The sequence below is a fragment of the Pleurodeles waltl genome, chromosome 2_1, assembly GCF_031143425.1.
Source record: "Pleurodeles waltl isolate 20211129_DDA chromosome 2_1, aPleWal1.hap1.20221129, whole genome shotgun sequence".
NCBI classification, from domain to species: Eukaryota; Metazoa; Chordata; class Amphibia; order Caudata; family Salamandridae; genus Pleurodeles; species Pleurodeles waltl.
Genome location: NC_090438.1, coordinates 637,582,658 through 637,605,083, shown reverse-complemented (window position 1 = coordinate 637,605,083; position 22,426 = coordinate 637,582,658). Strand labels below are relative to the sequence as shown.

The 22,426-nt window shown below is 42.5% G+C and overlaps 1 protein-coding gene across 7 annotated transcripts in view; it reads left to right on the top strand.

The window, feature by feature from the left end:
- The window catches only part of COA1 (cytochrome c oxidase assembly factor 1), a 452,132-nt gene that overhangs the window by 342,130 nt on the left and 87,576 nt on the right, over positions 1-22,426 (top strand). For all 7 annotated transcript variants that reach the window (XM_069216057.1, XM_069216033.1, XM_069216041.1 and 4 more), the window contains one exon: positions 3,940-4,041. In XM_069216057.1, the coding sequence (XP_069072158.1) occupies positions 3,948-4,041 (94 nt within the window). In that variant the 5' untranslated portion in view covers positions 3,940-3,947. The remainder of the gene's footprint in view (positions 1-3,939; positions 4,042-22,426) is intronic.

The following is a 22,426-nucleotide window of genomic DNA, read 5'->3' as shown; positions in this document are numbered from 1 at the left end:
TTACGTTGTTTGGCGGCAGTCAAAATAGTCATTAAATCTGAGTACTGTAGGAAGTAGGCGATAATTCCTCTCGGTTTTGATGGAGAAGAGGGACCAACACGATGGGCTTTCTGGATGTTGAGAGCAGTAGTATTCTGAAGACCAAAAATCTTTGGAATATGAGTTTGCAAGAATGTTGTCAAATCTTGGCCTTCTGAACCTTCTGGAATGCCATAAATGCGAAGATTATTCCGCCGATTGCGATTTTCCAAATCTTCTGTCTGTTATTTAAGTAGTTCGACTTCCTTAGTCAAGGTATCAACTTTAGTAGTAGTATCTTGTATGTCACTAATCCTCTGTTCCACCTCAGAAAGTCTAGAATCCAGACGTGACCATTTCTCCTCAATTCGCTGTAGCGCAATATTCGTCTCCATAACAAAAGGCTTTATTAGCTTGAGCTCATCCATAATGTCATCCAATGTGAGGGGCAATGGAGACTTAGTTGGAGAGGATGGGTCTTTTTTAACTCTTTTGTGGCCCCCGGAGTCTTTACGACCATTAGAGTTAGAGACAGAGGATACAGATAATTTGGAAGTATGAGGGGCTTCCATTTCAGCCACACAGTATATATTTAGTACGGTAGTTTAGTTAATGTTCCTGTAACGCCAATTAAGTCACCTCAGAGGACAAATGTTAAATTTTTTAGAAGAAAATCCAGAATCAAATGACTATAACAGCTTCAAGAGTGGCATCCAAGAGTGTCCAAAAAGTATTAAGATCTCCACATTAATTCAAGTAGCCAAAAGACAAAAAAAGAAAATATTTTTTAGAAAAAAAAAAAGAACAAATAAATCCTCTCAAAATGGCGGCCGCATTCCTGTCAGAAAGGGAGCAGTAGGTTAAAAAGATTAAACTCTGTAAAACACCAGAGTTTTAAAAGAGAAAAAAAAACTCACCATACTGCTCCCTGCTTGTTCCAACATCCAATTCTGGGGAACAAAAGCAGCCAGCTGTCAAAAATGTCTCCCTCCAATATAAAAACGTCCACAGCAGCTCGGGAGCGTTGCTATCGAGCGGCCATTTTAGCTGCTCCACAACTCTCCAATCATTGCAAACTAATCTAATTGAAAAATCTTTAACATCTTGGATTTCCATCTGGAGTATAACAGGGTGAAGTTGGATGTCCAATTAGTTTTAATTAAAGACTGAGCTACTGCCACACTATAGCCAGACTGTGTCCACTCCTCTCTTCCCCCTCCAGCCAAACATAATCCTGGTCCAGCAGTGATTCCTAAAATGGTGTTTTTAGATGTAATTCTAAAGGGCCTTAAATAATTTATTTCAAAAAATATATATGCATAAGACATAAGTTAGGGCAGGACCACAAACTATGGAACCAATCCCATATATTAGAGTTTGTGCATCTAAGACAAACTGCTGAAATACTTCCTCTAAAACTGGATGTGGTGGAAATTACTTTCCCGCACTCAGATGTGTTAGATACAATACGTGTTTTTCCATTCAGGCAGGGTGAAATCTATTCCTATTTGTTATTTCCATTTTTCAAAAAAATAGGTGACTACCAGAAGCACAATGGTATAGCCAGGAAAACCACTTGCTTGGCCTTCTATTTTCTGATTACTCACAATTGAAAAGCAACATTCCCTGATCGAAGCTTATGGACCAAAGAAAGAATATTCCAAGAGCTGTTATTCCGATGATAGGAACATTGATACCCGACATACATTGGGATTGCTTTCTTCTTGCACTGATTCAAAAGTGTTTTTTAAATGGTGTAAAAGAATTGCACATGAGACTGCTTTATTCCACTCAGTGGACACCATTATCCTGCTACCATCAAATTACAAGCAGTTGATCGCAATTAAAAGTCCTTTGATCGCAAATGAATGTGAACACTATTTAGACAGTGTAATCTGTTGTGAAGCTGCCATTATACACATGTAGCACTCTACACACTTATACCACTCTGCTACAGCAAGGCCACTAGGTCACTGTAGGATACTGATGGGAACAGCTGAACCATGGCCTACATAAGGTACATCATTACACGTCTGGCAAACTCCAGCCCCACAACTTGCTATGAGATGGCTCAGAGCAATGTGGTAGTCAGATATTCATTTGTAGACTGACAACACTCCAAGGCACCAGAAATGAGCATTGCCGCAAATGGTTCTGTTTCCGGTCAGCGAGAGCAACTCTCTATCCACAAAACCATCATTATTGCCAGCTTCAAAGTCTCAACAAGCCTTCCATGCTGACCTCTTATAGCAAAACGCTAAGTGACACCATTAGCATTATATGCTCCTAAGAAGGAAAAATACTGTATATACAAATAAATGTGGTATGAAAAATGTTTTTTCTGTTATAGTTAGTATTATAGGCCCTAGGATGATGTTGAATATTCAAAGGTTATTTTGGAGCTAAGGAGGTGGTAGGATCAGTATGCTGTCCATAGTGAGCACATCTTCTCTTGTGGTTCTCGACTCTCATCATGAAGTGCAGATAGGTGGGTGAACATTTCCTTAAGGTTGGCTTTTAAGCTTGATTAATCTTTAATGGGCAACAGCAGAGAGGGTTCGCTGGATACATGCAGCACCTTACCACTATGATGTGAAACATGCAATACTTTACCACTATTCATCTTACCTTTTCTAAGGAGAACATCAGTACACCTTCAATGACTTGGAAGCATTGACATATTGACTTTAATTGCCCAAAAGCAAATTTGGTGTGCGATGCGTTCCATTGTTTGCATTATTTTGTATGTTATGTCATTTGGATTTGTAAAGCACGACATTCCACTAGAAGGGTATCCAGGAGTGGAGTAGGTGTGTATGTCGTCTGCCAGGTGTTAGTTGAAGAGCCTGGTCTTCAGTGTTTTGCAGAATTACATAAGCGAGGAGGAGGCCCTTATGAATAAAGGGAGTTTGTTCCAAGTTTTGAGTGTGAGGTAACAGAAGGCTATCCCTTCTGTCCTTCTTTTGCTTATGTGTGAAGTGTGTGCGAGAGAGAGTGAGGCAGAGAGTAGGAGTCTAGTGGGATGGTGGAAGTGAAGTTGGCAGTTGTGGTAAGCTGGACCAATGTGGTGCAGTGTCTTGTTTGCATTATTGACTTAGTGCATGCATATGATGCTTTGCCAAGGATACCCACAAGCACCGCTGTGTGTTCATGTATTCAGTGAACCGGCCTAGAAGGCCTGGATTCCTTTGCTGTGGTTGATGTGTTATGCATGTGCCACTGACTTGTTTGTCAATGGGAAATATGCTATTCCATGCCAAGGAGGCATTTATAAGTTACCTTTCTAGTATGTGACTAAGGAGGTATTGGTTTATTCCATGTGGTAGTGCCAAGATATGATGCTAGGTACCAGTGCCACAGTGATGGAACGCTACTAAAAGATACAGTAAAACTGGTATGGAAGTCCTAATGCCAAGGTAGGACTGCAGTTTAGTGATGGCCAAGATGGACAGTGTAGTATCCATATCAAAACAAAAACCTGTGAGTATATAAAGGGCATCACATTCAATGGATTCCATTGCTAAGTTAAACCTTGTCAGCTTCTTTCCCTGTCTCAGTCTCCTGCTGGCGAGTTGCTATTGCTGCTGTATTACAATTTACTGCAGCATGTGGTAGCATCAAGGGTGTCTCTTGTGAGCCTTGAAATGTGCCGCTGAAAACATTCCCTGTCCTGTGCGTGTGTTTTTATAATATTTCATGGTGCTCTTGGTTAATCACCATCTGATGTAGGCCGTCTGAATTCAATGGCCACATGCTAGGAGACATAAGTGCTAATAACCCGACAATGCTGAAATTATGTACTTGAGCCTTCCACTCATCGGGATTTTCGACGCCCTTACCTTAGTTGTAGCCAGTCAGTGGCATTGATATACTTTAAAAGTGTTGTGCATTATAATCATCATCTTTTTCTTTTCTTTTCAGAAAGCAAGATGCCTGCATCTATAAAGGCTCTGCAGCAAATGGCCATATACCTGGGAGTGGTGTCTGGAGGAGGATGTGCTCTCATGTACTATTACATGCAAAGTAAGTTGTTTGTCTACTAAGCAAGGTTGTGCTCCTATGGCCTGCGTCACTGTAATTGGTTCACGCCTTGTGTGCTCAACTTATGAAATATTTAAACGCAGGAAACAGATGGGTTTTTATGGTTACCTTTTAGTCATAGGATTACAGTATTAAAGGTTCAGTAACAAACACCTGGATGAGTCAGTTGGAAGTAAACCAAATTTCAAGGACTAAGGGAAAGAGCATGCTGCCTTTGGTGTGTAATATTCTCGTTGTGCCTTTTCAAAGCCAGCTTGAAGAGTGAATATTGTCACTTTGTAAAGTGAGGAAAACAAATGCCTGAAACCTGCAAGAGAAAATAAATTGAAAAAGAAAACATAAAAGCAAACCAATGGTTCACTAAAACAAATCAAAGAATATCAAAATAAAGAAAAAGATATGTAATGGGAGTGGAATGAGGAATTTAGTAAAGAGTAGTGTTGCATACACAAGATGCTCTTTACTACTCTGCTGCTTTTGTTGCACCTTTTTGGAAATGCCCCTAAACGTTGATGCATTGTATTTGCATATTGACCATTTACTTTTTAAGTTCTATGAAGGCATTAGTTAGCAAGAACTGCCTTCTTTTAGCGTACGTTCGCTAGTTGCACAGTCTGAAATACATTTCCCTGTTCTGAAGTATCTATGCTATGCAGTAACGTCGATCTTCTTTGGTGGGGATTGCCCTGCAGGAAGTAGGAAATGGCAAAGCATCTATCTCTGAAAACAAGAAATTTCTACAAAAAGATGAGCTGCAAGCAGAAATTAAGGCTTTAATGTACAAAACAACTTTGCAAAATTACAGGGTTTGCAACCACAAAATGGCCTTTTGCCAAAGGTGCTGAAAGTAGGGATGCTCGGGTGTGTGTGTGTGTGTGTGGGGGGGGTACTGCATCACTCCAAAAATAACCCTGCCGGAGTTCAGAAGACAAATAAGCAGTAAAGATGACTTCAAGTTTGTTTTTATCTTGTCACTTTGGATGTGCGTTCAAAGACAAAGGTCAGTGTCAAGCTGTGTCTTCTGCCACATTTGTGCTTATTCTTTTAACCCTGAAATTGGTGTTTATTTCTGCCTATTGCAAAGTGGGAGGATTTTGTAACATGTACTATTGCCAATCTTTCAGGGATACAAAGAGTGTGAAGGGATAGGCTGTAGAATGTCTTTTTTTAACACACAGCAAAATTTGAATACATGTACTTCAACTCTACAAATATTTCAAAGTATATCAGCAAATAGGAAAGCACAAATGAAGCACCTTTTTTGTAACTCTGAAGGATGATGGAACCAAAGATTTTAATAGGATCAAAACAAATCGAGACAGTTTACTTGGCAATGCTATAATGATCTCTGAAACCCAATTTCCAGTCATTTGTGTGCTATATAATTTTATCAATTTTTTCAGAAAAAATGATATGTTTGTGCAAATTTAGTGTTCATTCAATGGAAGTGTACAGTCTCTAAATGACAGTGTGCTACCTCACCATGATTTAGTAATATATTTACAGCAGTGTGCTCCCAAATGCAGGTGTCTACATACCACACCAGCAATTTAAGTGGAATGAAAATGTGTGTGTGTGTGGTAGGGGGGTGTCTCTAAAGGGGGCATAGCCTATGCGATTAAGAGTGTGGCTTAAACATCTGCAGTAAATTTCTGTGATTCCCATAGTATACCACTTACCCAATATTTTGCCACCTCTCTAAGTTTCCTGTTGTTGCATCCAGACGGATAAAACAACTGCCATAAACTTAAAACGGCCCGGACTATGGAATATGTTAATGGCTATTGTTTATGGTTGACAGCTGTTTAACATAAATGAGCAATAATAATGATTTTGTTGTGAATAGTACTCAAAATGTTTCAGTTTTGAAATTGTGAGACTGTACATTAAACATTGCTGAGGCCTGTGGAAGGGGTAGTGGTCTTCAGAGTGTCTCAGTCACTCCTGTTATGTTCACCTCATGTTAGACATGCAAGCCATTTTTTGCTCCACATCTCGCCAATCTGCATATCCTAAATCTCATCTCTCCTCTTCAGAATCCTCTTTTCACTCTCTCCTGAATGAACTTCCTCTCATTTCCTTTACTTCACCTGCCCCAAACACACAACACACACATTCACCTCTCAGCATTGCATTTTCTTTTACTTTAGCCTTATCGATATTTTGAGAACTGTGTGCCTGGCACATACATTTGCACAAAATCACAATGGCAACTGAAGTACATGACCATTGCTCTGTGCAGAGATGCCAAGGATTAAAGGACCATATATTCTAAACACGTTTTTGACACACTGAGAGGCATTGATAACCTTGCACTGCCTTCAACCTCGACTCCAGACCTCTCAATCAGGGCTGTTAGGAATGATAGAGCGGTCCGTAGTAATAATTTACCTGCGTTTGGACGCTCTTTAGGCCGATGAATCTTTTGACTAAGTGGGAACTCTCTGTACTCTTAATTCGATCAATCTCATCAAAATCAATAATCAATAACGAACATAAGCAACCCCTTGAACGACATAACACTTTACAATTAATCCAGAATACATTTCGGCGAACCCTGACCTTTCAGTCAGGAATAACCACACCAGTTTATTGCAAAGTTAGTGAATTTATTTCCCTATATTAACAAAGCTAGCACAATATAAATGTGTCTCAACACCAAATGATAAACATATATGAACATTAATAGCTGTCCATAACGTCGAAACAAGTGTAATCTATGAAGCATTTGAATCACAAGGCATTCGATAATAGCAATGCAAATCACTAATACGATAATCTGTAATGAACTAATGGCATACATTTAGTCAGCATAACAAGATCTCAAATTGCATCGTGCGACAGATGGAAACCTCGTCTAACCTCAAATTAGCATCGGCATGTGGGACTTCATGCAAAAACAATTTAGCAACATTAATTTAGAAAAACTCCTAACTAGGGCTCTTACCAAAATCAGCAGTTGGTTACCTAAAAGAAACACAATGCAATTTTACAATTTCCTTTCATATTTACCAATTACGATCAGCATACAAGGAAGTCTTCGTCTCACAGGTACCGTTCTTCGGTCATCATGGGTACCGTTTCGATCAGCATGGGACGGGACAAAGGGGCAGGGGTGAACGGGGCAATTGCCTCACGGCGGCAAGGTAAAACTACTACTTCATGCAAAGGGATCAAAGTTAAAGTTAAAGTCTCTAGGGCAAGAATCATCAAAGTCTCTTTCTCTCGATTAGAGAAAGCATCAAAGTCTCTCAAGATGGCGTCGCAGCAAAGTGGGCCATAATAGCTACGAAGTCAAAATGGCGTAGTGTCCGATGATAGAGAGTAATACTCCAATTTCTTCTCGTGCACCTGGGTTTTATAGACAACAGTTCAAGTCCTGTAGGGTCTCCATTGGAGGGTTCATAGGTTAGCTTCAAATCGACCAATCAAAAACAACAGTTCTCAAGCTTTTACTTAAGCATACATTATCCTTGGAGATGGGTACGCAAGTTGCAACATTGTCTCCCAATTAGCTTACTCTCAGAGCCTCCATTGTCCGCACCTGCAAGTCGACCTTGAATTAAAGAGAAAATATGCCAGGCTGGCACTAACTTTAAGATAAGCATGTGAACAGTTTCTGTGGAAAAGTACAGCTTCAAGCAAAAATACACGTTTATTAGCACAGTGGAAAAATACGAGCATCTAAACCGTGAGACCGGGCAACTAGGCCAAAGCCTCCGCTAAAGTCATGCTAAGCTAAAGCATTTCAAACAAGCAAATCGTAGCACACGTTTATGATTATGTCGGATTAGTGCAATTCTAATTCACCACGTTATATAAAGCACGCGTATAAATGATGGCAAACTACTCTGAGGGCACATTTTGTCCCCGTACAATCTTAATTAGTTCGGTTAAAGTCACACATGATTATTTCAGCACTACGTTTAAGCGTTAATAAATCAAAACCTTCATTTTCTGCTTCATCAATCCCTCCTCTGATGACTACTAGTCATCACACCAAACCACGCCCACAAATTTTATTCCATTAAAATTCTGTCAGTTCCCTTTTCCTTTTAGTACCCCTAGTTTGCGCTTTGTATTCTTCTGCCATTCTTTTCATAATTTTCTCTTCTTTTCTTCTTTTAATTCTTTCCATAATCATTATTATTCCCCTTTTTATTCCCCAAATTCCAAATACACAAATTATTACTATTAATATTCCTTCTACTATTTTCAATAATATCCCATTCCAAATTCCCCCAATCCAATGTCCCACTGAAGCAAGTCCCTTTCCAACCTTCTCCCACACTCCTGGTTCTTTCAATTCCTTCAAATCTGCACTTTCCTTTGTTAGATTAGCAAGCATAGTTTTAATCTTCACACTATTATCAGGTATATAGGTACAACAGTGACGTGCACCAATCATTTTGCAAACGCCTCCATCCTTTGCTAAAAGAATGTCTAAAGCAAGCCTATTTTGAAGAGTCATAGCTCTTTCCGCTGCAAGTTCAGCATCTATCAGGATTATAGCACCTGAAAACTTTGTCAACATGTTATCCACTATAGTAGACAACTTTCGTATCTTGATGGAATTCAGCACAACTCCCAATGAAGGAATCATGGCTCCAAATATATCTCCTACCACAGCAGCTGCGGTCTCTCTTTTCTGGATACGATGGGATCCAGATGTCTTTTGAATCATCGATACGTCATCCAGTTGATAAACCTTTGGGAACACTATACCCAAATAACATCTCCCCCACCATCCCTTTGGAAGACGATAATAGGCATTATGCCCACAAATGTAATATACACCTGGAATGACAGGGTCAAGTCCGTTCATCATGAATGTCCATTTGGCCTTAAAAATAAACGTATGTTTGCATTCACTCGCTCCTACAAAAATATTGTCATAATAAGATTCTCCTCGATATATACAAAATTTCCCTACATGCCAAGCATCTAAAGCTATTTTCCCTTGTGTCTTTATAGCAGCAAAATCATAATTATCTACTGAAGTCCTCTTACTTAGCTCCTTTTCTAATTTCGCATTCATTTGTGCCCTTCTATCATCTGTGCGATCTAAAAAGCTTATTTCTACAGCAGAGACTGAGCAAGTAAGGTTCTCCCTATGAGCATGAGCCGTTTCAAAAGGTTGAATTGGCTCGAAAAATTCCCTCATTATTTTAGCATCCCAATCTTTAGCAATCTGGCTTAGCTGCGCTATTATAGGAACATAAGCAAAGGTAACATCATAATTCGAGTAAAAATACTGTATGTTAGTTTGACCATAAAACCTAGACATTACTATACTACATGTAATCCCATATGTAAGAGGCATGTGGTGATAAGTTACCCCTTCCTTTACCGATGTCGGTATCTGTGTACACACATAACAATCCTTCGCATCCATAGTCTCAACATACTCTGTTAGTAAGCGATAGAAAATGTTATACGAAAGCTCTTTCTTATCGTGCAAGAGCCTCTCATCCAATGCTAGTCTTTTCAATGGTGTTAGTTCAGTGACAGTAACAGGAGCAATAGTAGAAGCCTCGATATTCTCACTTTCACCCTTTCCATGCATTCCAATCACAATTGCCATTATTATTATTACACATGTAATTACCAAGCCTATACACACATATTTACAATATCTCTTTCTATTATTTTGCGTAGCGTACCTAGTCATGATCTGTATAGAATCAGAGAGCTAGAAGCACCTATAAATGAAACTATTTAGTAATTCAGTTACAAAGCTGAACAAGCGCAATGTTCACACCGTCTTCTTCAAAAGGCCAGTCACTTATCGGTTAGCAGCATTTGTCTCAATTCGGCAATAACTCAGTCTTTATCAGTTTAGCAAATGTCTCATCCGGTTTAACAATGTCTCAGCTGGTTGTTTCTTTCGCGTTAGATTGTAGCGAGCAATATCATTTACTACTCTTTCAATCGACAGAGTCTATGAAACTTTTCTTTTCTATTGGTATCTCTTCTTCTTCTTCGTTCTCGATGCTTAGAGATACAAACTCGTCTGTCCAATCATCATTGACTGCATATGCCCATTCAGGACCGGAATATCTCCTGTTTGGTATCCTTTTCCTTTTCAATTTTGCTTCTCTTTTCGACTCTGCTTCGCTGGCACTTTCCTCTTTTGTCAAGTCCTTTTCCTCCCTTGACGATTGTTCCACGACAGTCACTTCCTTTCTTTTCTCTTTCACTTTTGGCCTTCCTCCCTCGTTCAAACTTTCTTTACCCCTTTCTTTTATTGGCGAGATACTTAGTCTTCTCTTTGCACCGTGTCCATTTGATGGACCTGCTGTCTTTTCTGTGGAAGCTTGAACCTTTTCGTTCTGTTCTGCCTCGTTCCCTTCTTCTGGGGAATCAATCACGTTCTCTTTTTCTTTTTCTGTATCGTCTGCTTCTGGGAAAGCCCTCCTCTGATCAGGCTCTCCTGCCTTTTCACCTTTTTCGAGCCCTTCGTCACTGTTGCTTTCTTCAGGCTCTTTATCACTTTCAGCTGCTTCAGGCTCCTTGTCACCTTCAGCTGCTTCAGGCTTTTTGCTACCCTCAGCTGCTTCAGGCTCTTTGTCACCTGCAGCTTCTTCGTCGCTGTCTGAACTTTCCCCTTGGTCTCCCCCAAGTGAGTTGGTGTCTTCGTCGTCGGAGAATATCTCTTTCTCTCCTGCTTCTGCCTGTTCGCTTTCAGTTCGCTTTTGTTCTGTCTCAGCACTCAGCACTGTTTTATCAGGCACTGGTAGTTTCAGCGCTTCAACTTCCTTATCTGTGGGACACAACACCTTCTTTGTGTGACTGGCGTGAATCCAGTTGGGAACCCCCGCACACTTCACAGCGGTAGTTGTCGTCAGGATCACTTGGAAAGGGCCTTTCCAACGGGGTTCCAGACACGACTTTCTCACGTGCTTCTTTACCACGACCCAGTCACCTGCTTTCAGTGCGTGTCCTGGACCTTGGATCGGTGGCAAGGTGGTCGCTTCCACCTGGTGAGAGAAAGAGCGAACCACGTCAGCCAGTCCTTTGCAGTAGTCTAACACCATATCATCTGTAATATTCAAAAGCATGTTTGCGGGAACTGCAGGAAGTCTCATAGCTCTGCCCATGAGAATTTCATGCGGAGACAATCCAGTTTTTCTATCAGGAGTGTTTCTCATGGACATTAGCACTAAAGGCAATGCGTCAGGCCATTTCAGATTTGTCGATGCACATATTTTTGCCATTCTCGATTTCAGCGTACCATTCATCTGCTCCACCAGTCCTGAGGCTTCAGGGCGATAGCTACAGTGCAGCTTTTGCTCAATGTTCAGCGCTTCGCAAAGTAACTTTATCACCTCGTTATTGAAGTGACTTCCCCTATCTGATTCTAAAGAGATCGGGAATCCGAAACGTGGTATCAACTCCCTCAACAGTAGCTTCGCAACTGTAAGGCTGTCATTTCTACGTGTGGGGTATGCCTCAATCCAGTGACTAAAGATGCACACAATCACCAACACATATTTCAGACCCCCATGCACAGGCATCTCAATGAAATCCATCTGCATTCGACTAAAAGGCCCGCTTGCCCTACCAATGTGACTCGCGCTCACAACTGTTCCCTTCCCTGGGTTCATCTGCTGGCAAGTGACACATCGATGGCAAACTGCTTCTGCAGCTTGACGAAATCTGGGGTTAAACCAATCAGTTTTGAACAATCTTATCATGGCATCTCTCCCTAGGTGAGCTTGCCCATGATAGAACCGTGCAAGCTGTGATAAGAGACTATTTGGCAAAACATATTTTCCCTCATGTGAAACCCATAACTCGTCTTGTCTCTTTATACATTGTGATTTAATCCAGGAATCTCTTTCATCCTCCCTGACATTATTTTGTAATGCTTTTAGTTCATCTATTGTATCTACCACCTTCAAGGCAAATGCTTCAGCTGGTTCGAGTTCTGGCTCATTTATCGTATTCCAATCATCCCTTAGTAATATACAGTTCAAGGCACAAAATCTTGCGACTTGATCCGCATATGCATTTCCCAGAGACACATAGGGCCTGATTCTAACTTTGGAGGACGGTGTTAAACCGTCCCAAAAGTGGCGGATATACCACCTACCGTATTACGAGTTCCATAGGATATAATGGACTCGTAATACGGTAGGTGGTATATCCGCCACTTTTGGGACGGTTTAACACCGTCCTCCAAAGTTAGAATCAGGCCCATAGTCCTGTCCTTTCGTATGAGCACTACACTTTACCACTGCAACTTCAGCTGGCACTTGAATGGCGTGTAACAATTCCCTTATCCTCTCCCCGTTCTTCACTGGGGATCCTGAAGAAGTCAGGAAACCTCTCTGTGACCATAGTTGTCCAAAGTCATGCACAATCCCAAACCCGTATTGACTATCAGTGTAAATGGTGACTTTCATCAATGCAGACAGTTGACATGCTCTGGTAAGGGCTACAAGTTCTGCTACTTGTGCAGAATAGACTCCTTGAAGCCATCCCGCTTCCAAGACCCCTGTTACAGTACATACAGCATATCCTGCTTTCAAAATCCCCATCCCATCTCTTAGACATGAACCATCAACAAAAAGAATTTGGTCATTTTCATCAAGCTTGGTATCCTTGATGTCCGGTCGAGGTTTTGTGCAAAATTCAGTCACCTGAAGGCAGTCATGCTCGACGTCTTCAGCGTTCTCAATTTCGGCATTTTCTCCAGGAAGCAAGGTTGCTGGATTCAACGTAGTGCACCTTTTCAGCTGCACATTCGGTGAGCCCAGAATTATCGTTTCATACCTTGTGAGTCTTGCTCCAGTCATGTGTTGCGTTCGGGAGCGGGTCAAAAGTATCTCAACTGAGTGAGGGACCATGACTGTTACTGGGTGTCCCATCACTATTCCTTCACTCTGAGTGAGGCTGATACCAACTGCTGCTACGGCGCGCAAACACCCTGGGAGTGCTGCTGCAACCGGATCCAAAGTAGCTGAAAAATACGCCACTGGTCTGTTCACGCCACCATGGGCTTGGGTCAAGACAGACAAAGAACATGCATCACGTTCATGGCAAAACAATGTGAAAGGCTTCGTGTAATCAGGCATACCTAAAGCTGGAGCCCTGCACATGCATTCTTTCAGTTCAACAAAAGCATCCATCTCGTCTCCTTTCAGCTCAATTTCATCCAATGCATCCTTTTGGGTCAATTTCAGTAGGGGCTTTGCTAGAGACGAGAAGTTGGGTATCCACTGGCGACAATATCCCACCATTCCCAAAAACTTCCTCACCTCCTTCCTTGTCTTTGGTGGACTCATTTGGAGTATACTTGTAATTCTTTCCTTCATTATTCTCCGTGACCCTTTCTCTATTTGGTGACCCAAGTATTTCACTTTCTTCTGACAGAACTGTAATTTGGAAGGAGACACCTTATGTCCATTCCTTCCCAAATGGTTCAACAGAGCAATGGTATCGGCTGTGCAGCCACTTTCTGTCTTTGATGCAATCAGTAGGTCATCAATGTACTGTACTAGGGTTGACTCGAATGGCAATTCTAATTCTTCCAAATCTTTCTTTAGGATCTGATTGAATATTGACGGTGACTCAGAAAACCCTTGAGGAATTCGACACCAACTGTACACTCTGTCTAGGAATTTGAAACAAAAGAGGAATTGGCTGTCCTCATGAAGAGGCACAGAAAAGAATGCCTGTGACAAATCGATGACTGAAAACCATTCAGCATCGCAAGGAACTTGAAACATTATCACAGCTGGATTCGGTACGACAGGGCAGCACTTGACTATGATGTCATTTATTTTCCTCAAATCCTGCACGAGTCGGACCTTTCCACTCGGCTTTATTAGTCCCATTATTGGTGAATTACATGGACTGCTTAACACTTCTTTCAGTACCCCCTGCTTTACAAATTCGTCAATGAGTTGAGCAACTTTCATGAGGGTATCTTGTGGCATGTGGTATTGTGGGGTCTGGGGAAAGATTGCATTGGGCTTTACAGCCACTTTCACTGGTTCCACTCCTTTCATCAATCCCACCTCTTTCCCTGTCATGTCCCACACTTCCTTTCCGACTGTTTCCCGTAATTCAGCTGGGATGTCTTCTTCAGTTATCATCGGGAAAAGACAAATCAGAGGATACTCTTCATCTACAGTTTCCATCTCATCCCCCTCTACACTGTCCTCTTCTTCCCCATCACTGCTCGTCTGGATTGTTATTCCTTCGTTCGAACACATGATCGAACAACCCAATTTGCACAATAGGTCTCTTCCTAATAGTGCTATCGGGCTTGAGTCACATACCACAAACTGATGCACCCCTTGATAGTTACCGATGCTGACTGGAACCGGATCTGTAATTGGGTTCGTCAGATGTCTGTTTGCTACTCCCACCACTTGAACTGTCCTCCCTGAGAGTGGCAAATTTGGTACTTCACTGCTCTTAACTGTTGAACGTGTGGCTCCCGTGTCAACCAAGAATGAGACACGATGACCCATTACTCTTCCCTCTACGTACGGACCCCTTTGATCAACTTCCAAGGATGCCGCAAGCACACAATCTCCTTCTTCTCCTGAACTTTCACTCTCCCATACGTTGTTTATTCCACTCTCACTGTGTAATGGGAACTGTTGTACGGTGCCATTTGTACTCATTACCTGACCCGTTACCTGTGGAGGAACCATCACTTGCTGCTGACTCATTGGTGCCAATGGTATTTGCATTTGCTGATTAGGTACCATAGGTAACTGCTGTTGCATTGGCTGCATTTGCGTCATCTGCATACGAGGCATCTGCATCTGCTGCGGCTGCATAGGTTGCAATCCCTGCAATTGATTTACAGTCTGAAAATTGGGGCTTGGACCTCTCAATTTCGGTCCCCTCATTGTCTGAAATGCATTGACATCATTGTTTTGCTGACCAACACCTACACCTGCACCTGCACCTACACCTGCACCTTCCTGCACCACCATCGGGCACTCGCGTTTCCAATGACCGACGATTCCGCACACGTGACACGGCATCACCTTCTTCATTGCCTGTACACCCGTCACAACAGTGTTCAAATCCGGACCATTATTCACAAAACCTCCTCTGCCTCTGCCTCTGGCCTGTGGCTGAAACGCCATGTTTCCCTGCAACTGCAACTGCGGTTGCGGTATCTGCTGTTGGAACCCTTGCATCCCTTGCAGACCTTGCAGACCTTGCAAACCTTGCAAACCTGTTCGAGCTGCCTTAAGCTGCATCATCATCACCTTCTCTTTCAGCCTTTTCTGTTTCACTTCAATTTCGTCGCTACAGTATTTCGCATAAGTCAAGACTTCGTCAATCGGTTTAGACTGCCAACAAATCAAATGTGACTTTATCATTTGACTTATTTCTGGTCTCAGCCCTTCCACAAATCTGAACACAAAATGGAGCATGTCCTTCGCCTCAATTGTTTCCGTGCCACTGTAATTCTTGAACGCCTTCAACAACCTCTCATAGTAACTATGAATCGATTCTTTAGTCTCTTGGGCAGTTCGGTCAATCTTCTGCCAATCCACGTTCTTCGCGGGTACCTTCGTTTTCAAATGCTCAATCACCTTATAGTACAAGCTCATCACCAAAGGTGATGGTGCACCTGTCTCCCTGTCCCTCTCAGGTTCACTTGTCGGCCAACCTACAGCTCTTTTGCAATCCTCCCACAAATCTGCCGGAACCACAATCTCAAAGAGAGTATTCAGGTCTTCCCAGAGACATTTTGCAAGCTTCACAAACCTATCAGTCTGCTGATACCATTCAATCGGTTTCTCTCTTAGTTTGGGAAAATCATCCGTAAAGGACTGAATGTCGCTTCTGTGCCATGGTACATGTACTAATTTTCCCCCTGCTGTCTCCCTCATTGGTAACATTGTTACTGTATCACTACTCTGCGGTCTTTTCTCATTGTGTTCTGTAGCACTGTCCCTCCTCTTTTCCTTCCTCTTTACCCACCTGCTTTCCCATTTGTCTAAGCACCTCCACACTTGTGCACTCTGCAGCAATTCTCTAAGGTGTGTCTTCATGCCTGCTGACCTCATGTGTTCAAAATCTGTGGTCCCAAAATCTAGCCTGTAGCTCCTGCTCAAGTGTTTCGTCTTGTCTATGTCAACCCCGTTTCTGTCAGCTGCTTCCTGCAAGCTCTTATGTATCTTGTTCACTTCCTTCGTAATCCTGGGACATAGATACCTCAGCTCTTCTTCCGTGTAGGACTCTAACCTGTTCACACCCATAGTCCCTTCCACCAATTCTTGTGCTTCCATGTTCAACCTGACCCTATTCATATAGTCTTCTCCTTTCCCACTAGCTGAATTTTGTGTGGAATTCAGACTGTTGAACCACTGTGTCAACTGTTGCGCATTCACCCCCATCAGGGTAGCGTTCACATCGACTGCCATTGATGGTTGCGGCAGCTTTTCAGTGTTCGATGTGAGAGGTATTATCAGTGGGGGGCTCGACCTCACCAGTGTTGACTGAGCACATATGGGACTAAACTCCATCAAGGACCCAGACCCAGTTGGCTGAGCCGCAATCGGAGTTATCCCTGGAGTGTTTTCTATGCACCTTCTTTCTGTCCCATTCTGCAGCATTGATCCCTGACTGTTCAGACCCGAATTAGGCTGACTATACAGAGGTACCGCTGGACCTACAGTAATGGGTAAGGATATCGCGTCTGGGTTCTGTCCATTCCCCATGTTCTGTGGCATGTTCATTCCCACACCATGGGTCATCATTGCCGGCATGCCCATCTGGCTCCCCGTCATCTGAGCATGTGCAGTTCCTCCCTGCATCTGCTTTTGGGGCATCAAAAACTGAGTTGATTCAGCTTGTGCCATTGTTTGGTTGTAACCATTCTGTACTCCCCTTACGGTTGGATCTAGAATCATTCCTGCACCGTTATCACTACTGTAGTACCCTGGTATCTGCGGCTGATAATTTTCTGCTGGTTTCAACACGGGCACGTCTGGATATATTCTCCTAACCTGTGGTATCAGCGGGGTGAACAGCAGACTCGGGTCCTTTGATCCCGATGACGCTCCTGAACTCTGAGTTTCATTGTTCTGTACCGGTGCCGGAGGGGCAGAACTGGTACTTGGACCTTGTCCATTCTCTGCATAAGGCGGTGGACGGTCGTTCAGCAATTGCATTATCAACTCCTCATCCTCTAATTCCTCTTCTCTTCTCAACTTTTCCTCGTCCTCTCTATCCTTGGAACACTTTCTGTCTGTCTTACAGGTGGCTTTCTTACCTGTCTCTTCTCCTTCCTTAGTAATTGCGGGGAACAATTTTATCCCCTGCAATACATCTGACCTCCACACCTTCTGTGCATTATCCCACCTAGCATCCGCTAGTGTCTTTTCTACCTTCCTCATTCTGGTCTCGAACTTCTTTTGCTGTTGCTGTCTGGCCATGAGTTCCCAAATTGCTAGAGCCTCAAACTGTGCTGGCCTTGGAGGCACCTTCATGTCGTACATCGTGAATCTCAAATTCTCTAAAATCCTTATATTGAATGTCCCGTGTATCGGGAACGCTACGCTCCCATGTTTCTCTGTCCACTTGTGCCATTGCTTTAGCCAAAGACACGGAGCTACCCCCTTTTCTTCCATTACAATGTAAGCTGGTGTACCCTCGGGCGGCGTCTCTTCTCCTACGCTCGCTTTAATGTAAGACTCCCCCTTCATCGCGCTCCTGAATGCTTTAAAGAATTTCATTTTTCTCGTCTTTTATTTAACCAAGTTTGTAATCAATAGGTAACTTTAATTCCACAAAATTTGTAATCAATAGGTGACTTTAATTCCCGGAATACTCTTCACCTGCCTTTCCCCTTCCAATCGAGTCCCACGGACTGCGTCCAATCCGTGCGCGACCCTTCTCTGCAACCAACCTATCCCAGCGCGGCTCTTAGTGACGTCACACTCACACACACTGCGGCTGACAAAGCCTCGCGGCTAGTCTTCCTTCACTCACCTCTTTTCGTAACAACTTCTGCATATATTGCGAGCTACCAAAAAAATAAAACAGATCTGTCGGTTTACTACAGGAAGGGTAACACAGCCGCTTCAGGACCTTAGGGACCTTTCACTAGCCTCGGGACTTTTCACTAGCCTCTGGCCGCTATTCCGTCTTTCTCAGTCCCCACATTTGCAAGCAAATCTGACCCGCAGACCTACTCTCAACTTGTCAATGATCTGTTCTAGTGCACTTAGAATCTTGTCAAAGCCCGAAGTCGAAGTTTCTTTCACTCCCTAACACACGTACCGACTCGTTGACCACGCCCGATCAACCTACTAAACCGCCCAGACCACAACATGGATCAACATACTCCGGAGTCTCTTGACCTCGCAGGGCCCGTCTCAACAACAACAACCACGTGGACCTTTTTATGCACAAAGCGCCACACGCACATGAAGTTCGACGACTTCCCTACTCTCACACTCGGAGCCGCACCTCCGCTATCTCTATGAAGTTCGACGACTTCTCTACTTCTACACTCGGAGTCGCACCTCCGCTATCCTTAAAAAGAAAATCCTCGCAACCTTTTCACACACCCTGCGGCAATAAGCTGTGCAAGCGCAAAACCCTAACTTCACTCATACCATCACTAGTACCGCCAGCGCTGATTCCACACCTCCGTTCTCTCCATCTGCAAGCTCCGAGATCCCGGGAAAGTCGCGGTGGACCTAGCCCATCATCATCTTGTCAATCCGTTCTACCCAAGAAATCTAATTCAACTTTTCGAATGGGGTCTCAAAATGCGTAACCGTTAATTCAACACCATGTACTTTAAGAGTACAGGGTCCCAAAAGACGAAACCGTCCTCTGCTACCATCTACTGATAGAGCGGTCCGTAGTAATAATTTACCTGCGTTTGGACGCTCTTTAGGCCGATGAATCTTTTGACTAAGTGGGAACTCTCTGTACTCTTAATTCGATCAATCTCATCAAAATCAATAATCAATAACGAACATAAGCAACCCCTTGAACGACATAACACTTTACAATTAATCCAGAATACATTTCGGCGAACCCTGACCTTTCAGTCAGGAATAACCACACCAGTTTATTGCAAAGTTAGTGAATTTATTTCCCTATATTAACAAAGCTAGCACAATATAAATGTGCCTCAACACCAAATGATAAACCTATATGAACATTAATAGCTGTCCATAACGTCGAAACAAGTGTAATCTATGAAGCATTTGAATCACAAGGCATTCGATAATAGCAATGCAAATCACTAATACGATAATCTGTAATGAACTAATGGCATACATTTAGTCAGCATAACAAGATCTCAAATTGCATCGTGCGACAGATGGAAACCTCGTCTAACCTCAAATTAGCATCGGCATGTGGGACTTCATGCAAAAACAATTTAGCAACATTAATTTAGAAAAACTCCTAACTAGGGCTCTTACCAAAATCAGCAGTTGGTTACCTAAAAGAAACACAATGCAATTTTACAATTTCCTTTCATATTTACCAATTACGATCAGCATACAAGGAAGTCTTCGTCTCACAGGTACCGTTCTTCGGTCATCATGGGTACCGTTTCGATCAGCATGGGACGGGACAAAGGGGCAGGGGTGAACGGGGCAATTGCCTCACGGCGGCAAGGTAAAACTACTACTTCATGCAAAGGGATCAAAGTTAAAGTTAAAGTCTCTAGGGCAAGAATCATCAAAGTCTCTTTCTCTCGATTAGAGAAAGCATCAAAGTCTCTCAAGATGGCGTCGCAGCAAAGTGGGCCATAATAGCTACGAAGTCAAAATGGCGTAGTGTCCGATGATAGAGAGTAATACTCCAATTTCTTCTCGTGCACCTGGGTTTTATAGACAACAGTTCAAGTCCTGTAGGGTCTCCATTGGAGGGTTCATAGGTTAGCTTCAAATCGACCAATCAAAAACAACAGTTCTCAAGCTTTTACTTAAGCATACATTATCCTTGGAGATGGGTACGCAAGTTGCAACATTGTCTCCCAATTAGCTTACTCTCAGAGCCTCCATTGTCCGCACCTGCAAGTCGACCTTGAATTAAAGAGAAAATATGCCAGGCTGGCACTAACTTTAAGATAAGCATGTGAACAGTTTCTGTGGAAAAGTACAGCTTCAAGCAAAAATACACGTTTATTAGCACAGTGGAAAAATACGAGCATCTAAACCGTGAGACCGGGCAACTAGGCCAAAGCCTCCGCTAAAGTCATGCTAAGCTAAAGCATTTCAAACAAGCAAATCGTAGCACACGTTTATGATTATGTCGGATTAGTGCAATTCTAATTCACCACGTTATATAAAGCACGCGTATAAATGATGGCAAACTACTCTGAGGGCACATTTTGTCCCCGTACAATCTTAATTAGTTCGGTTAAAGTCACACATGATTATTTCAGCACTACGTTTAAGCGTTAATAAATCAAAACCTTCATTTTCTGCTTCATCAGGAACACCTGGATGAGACTCCGTTCAGATTATGCACTATGCAAGAGGAATACGCTGCATTAAAAAGTACTGATGCACAACATCCTAAACGTACCTAATGCTCAGAGAATGCAAAGTTAAGTAAAACAGGAAGTAAACAGGATCTGAATCACCAACATGGGTTGCCGTAAAGTTTTTTTTACATTCATTGTTAAGAAATCGATCAATGTTTTGCCATTAAATTTACGGACATCAATATAGGGCCTGTAAGGACCCATCTTAATGTCTGTTTTTAATTAGCAACAGGTCTGAGAGCTGGATGCACCCTGTCCACTTAACGCCCTGTATCTTACCCTTACTACTTTCCAGTTGAATAGGCACAGCTCATTTCTGCCCTTGCTAATTGTGAAATGCTTGATTTTTTCTGAATCCCTTTCACTTTAGTAATGTAACACAGATAGCCGCACCCTCTGGAAATTGTTCCAACACCACAGTTTTTTGCTATGAAGTAAACCCCTTTTATGATTTGGAAAAGCGTTTCCGAACTTAAAGGGGGTTTTGCACTCATTCAGAATCACAGTTAGGAAACAGCTTCTCTGTTAGAAATTGTGTCAGGTGGCCTCAAAGCCAGTAGGCAGTGGCCTGTGATGTTTATTTTTGTGATGAAGGTGGGTCAGGTTTTGGAACAATGCACTTTGCATATGAAGAAATTATATCTGCACCCTTTTCCTCAGTGCTTGCCTTTTTCAGTTTGCCTATTTCTGGCATTTGACATTTTCTGCATTTTTACGTGTGACTCTGATGGACCCTTTATTGTAAGGGAAAGAGTGGTTATGACAAGTAAAGAGATTATGTTCCGAAATGTCATTCCTTTTGGAAATGTGAAGATTTGGAAGGGCCTTAAGAAAGCTGCAGCAGTATCTTGCAGGTAGACATGAGTGATAAAGATATTGGCATATCAGTGCTTCAGGGAACTACAGCTTGTAACCTGTGGGCCACAGACAATCAGAGTGAAGCTGAGATCGAAAACCTGTCACCAGCATTACAAATGTCCCCGCACTCTGTTCCCCTAAATTGGGCTCCTGGAATTACCAAAGGTCAGAGAATAACCTAAAAACCCAAAGTGGGGAGTCCATCAGCAATATTTCTGCCACTGAGTCCATGGTGGCAGAAATTCCACTTGTGAATTCTCATCTAGGTTTACCACTTTCTCCGGGAATCAGAAGATACGCCATTGCCTTCCATAATTAAACCAAGGCCCTGGGATAGTGAATCTCGATGGAACTATAGCAGTGAATCAGAGGTACTATCCATCATTTATCATTTGTGTTTTACAAAACCAATGATGTAACGAATTTTGAGGGAGCACCCTGCAAAGTACATGGAGGGCCCATCCGGACTTAATCAGGAGCTCTTAGTTCTGGGTTCTGTGCTGAGGGAGCCTCCTGGAGCTCGTGGTTCCTCCACACTGCGGGAGCTGTGGGGGTCTTTGTTACACCACTGAATTCATAACTCCCTCCCCTCTCTCTCAGTTTGCCATTTAAGCCTACATCTTTCTGTCTGTCATCTACTTCCCTCAGTGTTTGCTTACCTCTTTCTCCTGGCTCACAGCTCGATCTTTGTACCCCATTCACTTACCCTTCGCTAATGTTCTCACCCTTCAGGCTCTGTATACTTTGTCTTGCCACGATATTCTCTTTTATCTTTCAACCCTCTTTCGCTCCATCCTCCCTGATGCTTTAAAATCTCAGCTTCTCTAGCATTTCCTTCCTACCTCCTCTGCAATCTTTCCCATTTTCTCTAATTCATGCTACTCATTTAAGCAATTTTCATTCTGCACAAATAAAAAAGCCATAAAAAAGACTGTTTTAGGTTGAAAAGATTTTTTTGCTTTTTTTGTACTGAGCAGAACCAAAATTAGTTAAATACATATTTTGAATGTT